Here is a 13989-nt window from a genome sequence, read left to right on the forward strand (position 1 = left end):
CACTCGATTTACAAAATGCTACAGCGCTTATGATGTTCAGTCTGAAGAAATATCACTGAAATGAATGAACACTTTCAAATTACAGAAATGATTAAAAGGAAAGTCATATACAGTACATTACAAACATCATCCACATCCTCTTGTGTATTTAAGGCCTCTGCAGTCACACTGCCCTACAGTAAAAAATGGAGCGGTCACAAGGGAAAAAAAGCACCTTTTCAAACTATGATACACAAAAACCTGTGCTGAAAGACAGAATTTAGCACCAGTGTAAAATGCCAAACGATACAGAGGAAAAAAAAGAGGGAGGACAGACTGCCGAACAATTAGAACTGCTCCAGAAGTTGCCGAAGATATGGTCCTCTGGAAAGATGTCGATTAACGCGAGACAATTTGTAGAGAACAGGGCAGTCCAACGAGACACATGGGACCCGACGCTCTGCACTACCGCTGCAACTTCTACATATCTGCAAATCAATCACAACAGAAAAGTATGTAAAATACAATATAGCGGGTCCAAGCACAAATACCCCATTTTCTCTGTAGTCTTACATATTTATCAGCTATATTCTAACATACTAGTGAACTGTCTTTCAGTCTGTGACATTAGTTACATTTTAACTTTGGCCTGTAACAATTGCTAAAACCTTATTGGAAGATGGTGGAGATATATATCCACCACAAAGCACATTTCCCCTAACCTTTATAAGCTGATCTTGCTGACTCTCCCACAGTCTCAGGTCCTGGTGCAGGGTAACAGCGACATGCTGTGGTCCGGCCCGGCAACGCTCGCACACTCCCAGCTGTGTGAGCTCGTCACAAACCGGGCAATGCAGCGTAGTGAAGTATTGTGAGATGGTGCCTTTCCTTGTGCCCTCCTCTGACCCTCCACCCCATGCAGAGCTCCACGCCTTCTGTACCTACACAGAGAAAAATACCAAAATAAATAAACATATTTACTTTGAATATGTCCATTGTTTGATGAATTGTGCCATTGACTTAATTAGAATTGACATTGATAATAGGGCCGCAAAATTTCAGGTTTACATACGTTTCTTTTTTCTTTCTTCTGTCCTTTACCATTGTTGTTTTGTATGAGATACCTAATTGGGTAAAGCCCAGGATGACTGCATGACATTACCATTATTTATGTCTGACTGTATGATATACAATACACTACATCTTAGATAAGATTTTGGTCACATTTGACATGAAACTGAAATGGTACTACACAAACCTAAGCAAGGCCTTATGATACTTTAGAAATGAGCAATGTTTACAACATGCACAATATTTCACAGTTTATGCTTAAAGGTGCACTAAGTTTTTGCTAATTAAAAGAGTTTTACACATGAAGACATGAATAGCATTTCTTAGAAATACGTTAAAAATGATATACACACAAAAGATTAAGACTCAAGTCATATCAGAAACCCTATAAAAGCAGTTTCATTTTACATGGAGTGGGTCGCTCCCCATGAGCGCTGCCATGTTGACAACACATGACACTGTGCCATGCAATGGTCATCAGTGGTACCAATGACGGTGCTGTATTGATAAACAGGAGTGTGAATCCACCAGACAGTCCAGCCAGAATGAGTACAAGTGGAAAGATTAAATGTCCAAACAAGAGGTCCCTGCTGGAGTGATTAAACAGCAATGACCTGCACCTCTCATGGCGCGGATCACGGATAAGCAGTGTGATATCAAATGCCAAGCGCGTACACAAGGTGGTGTTCAGAGAGCAGAGAGCTCGCAAGTCAGGGCTGCAACAATGTGTGAAAATGAGTTTGGTTTGATTGGATAGAAGAATGTCCATTATAGGGATGTGTAATTTGAGATGGATAAAAACACAGACTAAAAGTAACAAAACTGAAGATAAACAAACACATTAGGTGAGAAGTGACGTTGCATGTAAACACCTTTGCCATTGTTGTACCTGAAATCGGACTCCCCCGCTACATGATTGGCCCTTATCCCTAAAGCCCACCCCTAAAATGCGTGACAGGAAAAGACTTGCTGAGGACACAGTTTAGTGCTCATTGGCTTAAACAACCATGATGCTCTGATCTCTTCTAAAATGTTACATTTTTTTGTCTGTAATCTCATGATTTAAGTGTATAAATTCTATGTGAATATTCCCAACACTCTTGACAGTGGAATCTCTATATGGGATACATGATTTTTATCATATTTTTGAAATATCGAAATAATCTTTATATAAATAACCCAACCTAGTCTTTATTAAACTAAAAATGGAGGGAAATACACGTCTTATGGGGAAAATTTCACTAAAAAAGGTACATTGAGAATCTTGTTCATCATATTTATTTTCATTTCAAAGCAACAGAATTTAAATTCTATCCACTTTATCAGCAACAGCGCATGGACGCGATTTACCCGATACCTGCCTTCGATCTAGTAGGTGGCTGATCCAGTACGAGAAGTGAGAATAATTTTCTTTTCGATCCGATACCAATAATATCAAGTCCAATATCGTCGATACCTCTATGAATTTATTTATTTATTTTCTTTATAAAAAATGGGTCACTTCCAATATAATTTGTCATAATTCAAGCCATTATTATTTTTTTCAATTTTTCAATAAAAATTATTAGACGTTTGCTTTGTTTACCCTTACAAAAATGAACCATGGATTTTTCTATAAGCCATAGTTTAACCATGATATTTAGTTAAACCATCGTTACCACAATATTAACCATGGTTACTACTACAATTTTACTGTAGTAAATCCATGGTCAAGATTTTTACGATTATCTGCAAATTTACCTATTATTCAACAATAAAAACCTCCACGAACCTATCACAACATAAGTTTTATTGGAGCATTCGTTAGGACACTGCTTCTTTACAGTTAATATTATTATTAAAATATTAGGATCACGCGAGCTCTACCATCTTCTCTCTTATTGGCTGTCACTCCCTAAAAGTCGCTCTTCGTTTGCATGAAGTTAAGGTGCATACACACTGCCAGCGACTTTGTCGCTGCAGGTCGCCAGTGGCTGGCAGTGAAGTCGCTAGTGGGTGTTCCCACTACTGGTTGCCTAGTAACGTTTATAAATGACACGGAGCATGTAGTTAGACCCACACCGAAAGACTAATGTTCAGTAAAAAACATTTTTTAAATAGACAACATGGTTGTTTTTTCCTGTTTTTAGCTGTAGCTTCCAAATTCTTACGGTTTAATAACCGTGAGCATTTTAATCGCGGTTAATTGTGAAATCGGTTATCACGACATCCCTACTTACAAGGTGAGGCACTTGGCATACTCTTTACCATTGGCTGTTGTTGTACTTGACATCTCAGTTTGTTCATAAACCACGACCAGGTGGCGACTTTATATCAACAGTAGCAGGTTTAACATAGTACACTTAAGTTCTCAAACAACAGCATCAAGACCACTAAGAAATAAAAAAGACATTTGAAGAGCAACAGAAAGGTGTAAGAACCAAATGCAAATAAATCCACTTTAAATATGTAAAGTTGTAACCTCCAGATTGGTCATTCATTCCCTCAATATATCTCATCCTGAATCTGCTAAAAGACGAAATTATAAATAACTAACCCTGGGCAGCTCATGGTACCAGCTGAACACATCCACCCCGATCAGGTTGAATATCCGCGCAAGTGGCGGTAAGATCTGCTTGGTGATGTAGTAGGTGGCATTGAGGCGTAGGCTGGGGTCCTGTAGAACCTCTACAGGCCGTCGAACCAGCTGTATGAGTGGCACTCCTGGCACCCCGAACACAATAACATATGGCACGCGCTCACCCACACGTGGCTCTAAACGACGATCATATGCCATCATGCGCCTGAAAGACAGCGAGAGAATAAAACGTTATTATTGCACGTAATATTTATTATCTGTTCTATATATTTTGCAAGCATTTCCTTCGGCAGCTTATCTTCAGTTTTCAGTTACTGAAACAACAATGAGCAAATAATAAGCTGTAGTTTTATTTAATCAAAGAATTCCCCCCAAACAATGTCTCTGAAATCTAATTTGTGCATCTGTTAATAGGCATGTTGCTGGGCAACACCTTCAGGTGAAGGCAGACAGCAGCAGCACGCCGACAAAAACCTGTTAGTAAAATCACACAAGCGTGCTTTTTCAAAAATACACTTAACATCCTACATAAAGATAAAAACAGACACAGACATTATTTTATTCACATGTGGTTCAATTATGTTTTTTTCCCTGCATCTACTGATTTATACAAAAATATAGTTTATGAAAAATGCAATTCATACAGAGAATATACAAAATAATATAATAATTTCTGAATATTATACTGCATTAAAACTGTGGATAAATGCTTGTTATTTTGTTTTGAATTCTCAAACCGTGCGGAACGGTTTGAGAATTCGCACCGGCCGAGGACCCCGTCCTTGAACCATATCGTTGGAAAAGCTCTATAAGTGTCACCTCAGCCAGCACTTGAGAATCAGGCTCAAATTTGCTGAAAAAGTTACTATTAGTTTCTTTATAAAAAGCTTCTACTCGTACACAAGCCCTATCTTACGATACTTCTTAAGAATGAGGACTCTGCATCCTAATTAATTAAAATAGTTATATGAATGAATATATTTAATAAATATGACTAATTATTCCAATCAATATAAAAAAAAAAAAAAAAAACAGTATTTGTTTTGTTTTAATACAGTCACAACCTTGTATGCAAAGACCACCTGCAACATGTCTATTCCAATGGAACAGAGTTTATTTACAATGTAAGGAATGTAATAACCTTTGCCAGTTGTTTTCTCCATTATGTTGATCGGCATTTTTGTGTTAGGCTGCGTTCCAGGAAGCTCCATTTCCCACAATGCAACTCGATTGTGACGTGACAGCAGATTGCACTTCATAAACCCCACACAACTTTATCGTATGATGGAAGTGTAGTTAGGTTAAATAAGCGGTTTAGAGTTTAGTTTGCGAGGGAAGGGGATACAAATTTGAAATGGAATGCAGCCTTAATGTGGGAAAAATTGCTAGTATGACTTGCAATTGCAATAGCCTTTATTTAAACAATAAATATATATTTTTTTATTTAATAGAATAATTATGTATTTTTTTTTTTTCAAAAATTGAAATCAAAATGAATGTACTTATTTGTCATTGACCCATGCAAATACACCTTTCCAAACACATGAAGAGACACACTCACCTGGTGAGCTCCAAAGCAGGGACACAAGCTCCAGGCCGGTACAATCCACTGCCGCGGTACTCTTTGGAAAATGTGAGGTCCTGCATGCTGGCTTTGGCCTCCAGCACCTTCACACACTGCCGCTGCACGTATTGCTTCACCTGGCTGATGTCCCGCGACTCAAACAGCAGCTTTAGAGATCGCTCCAGAACCTGAATAAAAATGTTTCTGTCAATTTGCACTCACCATAATTTCGCTCCAAAGCCGTAAGACATTTTTCAGTGGAACACAAAACATTTTTTTTTTACGTTTTAAAAGTCTCCACGAGGCTTTTTTTGCCATATAAAGTGAATAGTGACTCTTCGGTTAACCAAATGATCAGTTTTTGGCGGCTTTGCATGGTCCAATTAGTCCCTGCTGGTAGATGCTGAAGCCATCAGGGGGCAAAAAGCCTGCTTCTCCATTGACAGCCATGTTTTGACATTTTTAAGTAGCCATGGGCCAGCTTTGCAAATGGCATTAAGATAAATGGGAATGCTCCCTTAGCTTTTTTTGCTGACCACCTCCAACTGACGTCTAACAATCCCACAATCAATGCAAAAAAGATTTGTGAGGATTTGAAAGGATAATAGTATAGACATGCTTGTTAGATACAGATCTCATCCCAAAGAGACTTGAACATGACTTTATATACTAATATGATTTCATTCATTTTTCTTCTGGATTTTTTACATTAATGCCTTAAACGGTTTCCCATATCAACTGCATTGTGACTGACACACAATAGCATTATCGAGCAGGTGGGCCAATACAGATGCACGATTCTGGAACACTAGTTACCTTGGCAACAGTGGGGCAGCCATCTCGACGTATAGTTTCAATGCCGTTGGCGTAAAACACTGGGTTTTTCTGATCCAAGCTTTCGTACATGTATCCAAAATAATGCTTCTTAGTCTGTAACACACATGGGAGGAACACCTGCACAAATACAGAACAACAGCAATAAACAACCCTCAGCCTTCAAAGAGCACAAACTCTCAAATATGGCCTACTAAAAATAGAGTATATACAATGCTATCTACCTTCTCGAACTTCAGTTTGACAGGTTTAGGGTTGGTGGCGGTCACAGCCTCTGCAATTTCATTACCAATCTTAAATGCCTGTTCCTTTGTGGCCCCCTTCAACAACACAAACATGCTATAAAACAAAAAAGGGAGAGAATTCATAGCATTAGGGACAGGCAAATAAATTAAAAATGTAGGAATGACAAAATAACAGTACTTCAGGAACAAGTACTGACAAATAAAAAAGATGTGATGATACAAGTGTTTATGCATTACCGGAACTACCAAACACTGACTCGATTCCACACCACACACAGTCTGACTGACGAATTTGAGGGTGCGCTGAACACGGAAAATGTATTAATCAACAACCTCTTGATCTGCACAAAAAATGTGTTGTTTTAAAGCTTAGACTCTTATCATTACAATGAATGTATCTGATCTGACCAATTCTAAAATACTGCTTTTAAATTAGCTGACTAATTAGAACGGTTCCATTTTTATCATTCGCAAATTTGCAATCACAGCAATCAAATTTACAACCAGTAAAAAAAATCTAAAAGTTTATGTATCAATCTTTGGAAAGGTCTTGATTAGAAGAACACAAGCAAATTTGTTTCACTCCGAGATCAAAATGACAGTGATTATTAGCGTGTGAAATCCACATGTATAGTAAACAGATAAACAGAATTTTCAGCACATTTTGGTTTATTAATTCATGAAAAAATAAAAATGAATATCAAATGGAATATCACAATTTACAGCAGACGAGTCTGAATCAAACAAGCACACACTAAACATACTATGATGAGTAGATCCTGAAATATTCCTTAAAGAGCGGAATGACAAGCTATGACATTAGTGATTAGCCACCATATCTATAATGGTGTTTTTTTCCCTGGGATCGACTGACTGAAACACTATCCTTCGCTTTATAGATGTGTTAGCTCATCATCATTGAATGTGTAGGGTGTTAGAATCCATATTTGGAAAGACACATTCCACATCTGCAAATAAGCAGACCCAGAGCGCACACACACACACACGTGCGCACACACAAGAGGGTGCTCAACACACATTTTTGGAATGCTGGGAAAGAGGGCAATATGATTTGATTTTCATTATTAGGTACTTGGTTGATATAAGTTGATGTATTTTTTTATTTATTGAGATGTTTGCATTCATATTTTTCAGTTATTACGTTTTAATGTTCAATAAAACACTTGAACTGTTGCTTGGAGAGGTTTTTGGAAATTTAGAGTAAAGAAAGGCCACCAGTGATCCAAATGCTGTAACTTTTGATTCCTTTGTAGTATTAAGAAATCTTTTTCCCCAAGTACACTTGACATGGTGGAAAACAAAACAAACATGTTTTTCTAACCTCGCTTATTTACATCCTAAGATACTATACTATGTCAAAAAAGAAAAACAACAACAAAAAAATTCTACTTTCTCAACAATGACTAAAACTGAAAATCGACAAATTGTTCCAAATCTTTTTTTTTTTTAAATATATTTCAAAGGGTTTTCTATAAATGTTATCCATGCAATTACCTCAATTTATGTAAAAAAAAGTTATGACCATCAATTTTCTGTTCACAGTTTAGAAGGTAAATCTTTCAAGGGTGTTAGGGGTTTACTTAACCGCAAAATGCTGTGATTTAATTAAATAAATATACTGTCTGCATGTGCTGTGCACATCACACTGGGCCATTTAAACAACTGCTATAAAATCTATAAAATGAAAATTCTATGGAAAAAAACTAACAATATTAAAAATAAGTACATTTCCAATACAAATGCACATTTTGTCCCATTGAAATGGCCACCTGACAGTAAAGCATTGATTTGAAAATGTTGAAAATGTACTAATATCTGTAAAACATTTTCACTTTATTTATGTTGGGCTAGATTAAAAAGTTCCGACACCAGGAATGATTTACAAATTCTTTCAAGGTTTCCTTCAGTCATCTGAAGACAAACAAAAAACTAGTTTTTTTTTAAACTAGTTTAAATCACGGACACATTATGGGTATTCATTGAGGTTTTAAACAAATAATCAATGCCAAATCCGCAACTTAGTCAGTGCTTCTCACAGCACTGTTTATGATAAACAGCGCGGATGAGAGCTCGAGACCGGTCCACGTATAAACACATGTGCTCTGCGCTGATCTGTCCATTGAGCTACGGTGAATGATCTGGGTAGAGCATTTTAGCTTTTGGAATGTTTGCCGTTTGATATTTCTCATAACATACAAAGGCATGTTGAAAAGCAATTGTTCTATTTTCATGTAATTATAGTTTTATTCATTCATTTGATTAGACACCATTTAGATGCTTAATTTGAATTGAATGAAAATTAAATGGGAAGATTTCAAGATTTGGGTAAAAAAAAAACATTTCATAAGGCCCTACTTGAAAAAAAAAGCAATGTTTACTTAATTCAAAAACACTTGCAGAGAAACATGCAGTTCTTTTAATTTATTATTTACATTGAACTTTTTTAATAGGCTAACAAAAAGTCTGTTAAATAGCATATTATTATCCATTTTTGCTGTAGTATCGAAATTGGACGTAAAATTTTAACGGTATAATATATTATATTTTTTCATTTTTATATTGTGACAACACTAGATATATATATGATATTATCATGTTAAATTTGTTTTAGGGATGTATGCCATTGAAATGTAGACTTGGCAAACTATTGTGGAGCTCCACAATTTTTGGTCTTTCGCCTCTCAAACAAATAAGAGGTTGACTTGCATGACTAGAAAACAGATGGGGATATTCCCAAGATGGCCAGACTCTGTCACACAAGGCTGTTTATTTGTACTGATTAAGTATTGATGCTGTGGTACCTGAGGCTTGTGTCACAACAAAGCAAAAATGTTGGTTACGGATTCAACTCTAGCTCACTAAACGGACTTTTTACCCCATCACATCCAGACTAGACCTCCTACCTTATGACATTCTCATACCTGTCTGTATCTCCGTAAACCACACGTGCTCCCCACTTCTTGGTATCATTCACCATCTTAATGGCTCTCTCCAGAGTCTCTCGGGCCTTGTGCACAATGCTGTCACCCACCTGGAGTGTGAGGAGAAAGACAGAAAATATGTAGTATTATAATTACAATAAGTTTATATTTCCTATAGCTCAAACGATAGAGCATGGGGCTAGCATCGACATGGTCATTGGTTTGATTCCAAGGGAACACACACATACTGATAAATATATACTGTACCATGAATACACAGTAAAGGCCCATCGTCATTCGAAATCAATGTAATTGATTGTAAATGTGTGATGTAATTTAGAGCAAAACCTGGACAGAAAAATTATGTTTTTTGGTTGATTTCAGTGGTTCATAACAGCTCGCCAGCGGAAACTTTCAAGAAAACTTTGTACATTCTGCTAACACCTTATTACTGCCATTGGTCCACATCATAGGTTGGGGTGAAGTGGCGCTCTGTCAACATGTGCAGTTATAAGTGAGCTGGTGTAAACTCCCCTATACCTGTGCGATTGTTCACGTGGAAACTGTTTTTTTTAAAACATATAATGCAACTTTTTTGTTGTTGTTAAATTAGTCTTCAAAAGAAATCAAATTTACTCAAATACTCTTAATTGCCCATTCAGTCTATTGTTTGACATGCTGCAGACGAAAGCCATTCACAAATCTGCCCAAAGTAAGATATGCCTATCATCATTCTTTTGTCTGTATTATATCCATTAACCTTCTTTTATACACCCATCCTTACAGTAGTAACAGTTTTACCATAACTGACAATAACAGAGCGTAGTCACTGCATATTATTGCCACATATACCACGTTTAGCACATTAGCGCCATAAATGCAGAATGTAAACACGACAAATTACACATTATCTACTGCGAATATCTTCCTTTAAATCATCAGAGTGGTTAAAACAGCTTCTTTTACTGACCTCATGTGAATTTCTGTCATAGAATAAGCCATTAAGTCATTGATAACACATTTTGATGTCATATTAATTGATGGTTAAATGTAGTTTTGTGCGTCCTTGTGTTTAAATGCTCCTCTAAATGCCTCCCACAGCAGCTTTGCAGGTTTCTAAATGTTTGCAAACAGTATGTTGTTGCTCAGCTCTTTCGAACTTCTCTTTGACTCCAAGTGAAGAAAGAAGAGCTATGTGAGTATGCCAGGGCCTTAAGTCTTTTGGAAAAAGTGTCTGTAAAATATTTAAATACAATTTAAAATGTTTCAAGTTATGTACCTCGACACTGGGCATACGTCCTGAGAAACTACCAGCAGTGTAACCGAAGGTGACGTTAGCGACGAGTTTGAGGCCAAGCTGCCTGGCATCCAGCAGGCGAAAAAGGGCTTTGTCGTTCTTGTACGCCTTCATGGACTGCTTCACCATAATCCTCGTCTTCAAAATCTCCTCCAGCATACTAGGAAAGACACCCTTTCTCACTGTCGACTGCACATACACAAATACACAACTGTGATCCTGAGTCGAACACGGCCATGCATTAAACCATATTAGGGAGATTACAAAACAGTTCCAGATCTAAAATTTGATTGGATGAGCCAACTTAGAAGTTGTTATTATGCAACTGATCACACATTCTGAATTAGTTGCAGCATTGCTTGGCAATAATAAGCAGCCTACTGGTAGATGAATGAACTATATTGCATGGTAGTAGAATTTCTTAGTATGAATTCATTATTCATATTAATATATTTATATTAAAGTGATTATTTATTTAAAGTAATAGTTCCCCTAATATTGATTATTCTCTCATTATATACTCACGCACATGCCATCTTAATCTCATATTACGTACTTTCTTCTGCGGAACACTAAGATATTCTGAAGGATGTATGATGTGTTTTTGTCCATGCAATGCTAAGTCAATAGGGTCCAAAACTTTCAAGCTCCAAAAAGGACATAAAGGCTGCATAAAGCTCTCTCTTATGAACGGACTAGAGGCAGCATACTGTATATAAAGATTCATAGTAAATAAGGAATAAAATTTTGGCCAGTTTCTCACCCAAAGTGACATATTACTTCAGAAGACATGTAATATACAACTCGAAATGTATTAATTAATTTTATGTTGCCTTAATGTAATTTTTGGAGCTTAATGTTTTGACTTGCATTGTATGGCCATAAACACCTTATATGAATCAAACACATTTGAGACAGCAAGAGGGTGAGTATTATAATTTTTAGGTGAAATAAACAATGTGTTCTTCAATGGCTCTTATTGCAATTTTATCCATCAGTAAATCAAGTCTAGTTGACTCAACAGTCAACTTCTCTCTAGCCCTCTTAGAAGGAAATACAAGTATTTCAGTCTGGTCCACATTTATACAATACAGATTTTAGTAGTTTCAAAAATATTAATGAAATGTCAGGAAAATTATTTGGTTCCAGTCTCTGAAGAATCAAGTCAGAACTACCTTAACAAATGCGATGCCATTAGGAGAAACAGTGATGTCATTTCTGAGCTGGTAAAGGAGGTCAGGAGGAACTCTGAGTGATGTGCAACCGAACCTGAACTCATCAGACCTGAGAGACAGTGAGACAAAGGAAGAGATTAACACAACTAAACCACTAAAAAGACAGAAACACTACAACACACACCAGCCACAAAATTAAAACCACCTGCCTAATATTGTGTAGGTCCCCCTTTTGCCACCAAAACAGCCCCAACTATTCTTCTCACCACAATTGTAGAGTACAGAGCGGTTATCTGAGTTACCGTAAACATGTCAGTTCGAATCAGTATGGCCATTCTCTGTTGACCTCTCTCATCAACAAGGCCTTTCCATCCACAGAACTGCCCCTCACTGGATGTTTTTGGCACCATTCTGAGTAAATTCTAGAGACTGTTGTGTGTGAAAATCCCAGGAGATCAACAACTCAAACCAACCCATCTGGCACCAACAATCATGCCAAGGTCGAAATCACTGAGATCACATTTTTCTTCATTCTGATGGTTTATGTGAACATTAACTAATATATACACATATACACACACACACACACACACACACACACACACACACACACACACACACACAGTTGAAGTCATACACATACATAAGTCAAATGTACATACACCTTAGTCAAATACATTTAAAGTAAATTTTTCAAAATTCCTGGCATTTAATCGTAGAAAACATTCCATGTCTTAGGTCAATTAGGCTCAACACACAAACACACACACACACACGCACACACACACTATTCAGACCCCTTAAACTTTTTGTTATGTTGCAGCCTTATGCAAAAACAATTTACAAAAAATCTTCACATCAATCTACACACCATACCCCATAATTACAAAGCAAAAACCACCAGATTTTTGATAGCTTTGCAAATTTATTAAAAAGAATAAACTAAAATATCACACTGACATAAGTATTCAGACCCTTTGCTATGACACTTGAAATTTAGCTCAGGTGCATCCTATTTCTCTGGATCATCTTTGAGATGTTTCTACACTTTCATTGGAGTCCACATGTGGAAAATTCAATTGATTGGACATGATTTGGAAAGGTACACACCTGTCTATATAAGGTCTCACAGCTGAAAATGCATATCAGAGTAAAAACCAAGCCATAAGGTCAAAGGAACTGCCTGCAGAGCTCATAGACAGGATTGTGTTGAGGCACAGATCTGGGGAAGGCTACAATTGTTTTTTGGCTGCATTGAAGGTTCCCAAGAGCACAGTGGCCTCCATAATTCTTGAATGGAAGAAGTTTGGAACAACCAGGATTCTTCCTATAGCTGCCCCCCTGGCCAAACTGAACAATCGGTGGAGAAGGGCCTTGGTAAGAGAGGTGACCAAGAACCCGATGGTCACTCTGGTTGAGCTCCAGAGATCATTTGTGGAGATGGCAGAAACTTGCAGAAGGACATCCATCACTGCAACACTCCACCGATCTGGGCTTTATGGCAGAGTGGCCAGAGAGAAGCCTCTCCTCAATGCAAGACACATGAAAGCCTGCTTGGAATTTGAAAAAAGCACCTTAAGGACTCTCAGACTGTGAGAAAAAAAGATTCTCTGGTCTGATGAAGTGAAGATTGAACACTTTGGCCTCAATTCCAAGCATCCAAGCAATACCATCCCAACGGTGAAGCATGGTGGTGGTAGCATCATGCTGTGGAGGTGTTTTTCAGCAGCAGGGACTGGGGGACTGGTCAGGGTTGAAGCATGATATCCTTAATGAAAGCCTGATTCAGAGCGCTCAGGACCTCAGACTGGGCCAAAGGTTCACCTTCCAACAGGACAATGACCCTAAGCACACAGCAAAGACAACGCAAGAGTGGCTTAGAGACAACTCTGTGAATGTCCTATAGTGGCCCAGCCAGATCCCAGTCTTACAATTGAAAATCTCTGGAGAGACCTGAAAATGGCTGTCCACATCCAACTTTTGACAGAGCACAATTTTGCAAGGCCTTTGTTGCCATATTTTGCGCTTCATAATGTACACACATTCTCAACAGGAGACAGGTCAGGACTGCAGGCAGGCCAATCTAGCACCTGTAATCTCTGCTTATGCACTTGTAATCCAGTGGTTTGGCATTGTCCTGCTGGACAATGCTAGAATGTCCCTGGAAAGGACAGCGTCTGGATGGCAGCATATGTTGTTCCAAAATCTGTGCATACCTTTCTACATTAATGGTGCCCTTACAAATGTGAGAGTTACCCATTCCATGGTCACTGACACACCCCTGGCCCATACTGACACTGGCTT

The 13989-nt window shown here is 37.7% G+C and overlaps 1 protein-coding gene across 1 annotated transcript in view; it reads right to left on the reverse strand.

The window, feature by feature from the left end:
• Positions 1 to 322: 322 nt before the first annotated feature.
• The window catches only part of LOC127623809 (DNA polymerase zeta catalytic subunit-like), a 110686-nt gene continuing 97019 nt past the window's right edge, over positions 323 to 13989 (reverse strand). Inside the window, exons 24-32 of the mRNA XM_052098332.1 lie at positions 11686 to 11794; positions 10493 to 10699; positions 9214 to 9323; positions 6251 to 6365; positions 6009 to 6146; positions 5190 to 5380; positions 3587 to 3833; positions 702 to 920; positions 323 to 467 (exon numbers count right to left, since the gene is read on the reverse strand). Coding sequence (XP_051954292.1) covers positions 327 to 467; positions 702 to 920; positions 3587 to 3833; positions 5190 to 5380; positions 6009 to 6146; positions 6251 to 6365; positions 9214 to 9323; positions 10493 to 10699; positions 11686 to 11794 — 1477 coding nt within the window. The 3' untranslated portion in view covers positions 323 to 326. The remainder of the gene's footprint in view (positions 468 to 701; positions 921 to 3586; positions 3834 to 5189; positions 5381 to 6008; positions 6147 to 6250; positions 6366 to 9213; positions 9324 to 10492; positions 10700 to 11685; positions 11795 to 13989) is intronic.

This window comes from Xyrauchen texanus, chromosome 30 (genome assembly GCF_025860055.1).
Source record: "Xyrauchen texanus isolate HMW12.3.18 chromosome 30, RBS_HiC_50CHRs, whole genome shotgun sequence".
In the NCBI taxonomy this organism is placed as follows: Eukaryota; Metazoa; Chordata; class Actinopteri; order Cypriniformes; family Catostomidae; genus Xyrauchen; species Xyrauchen texanus.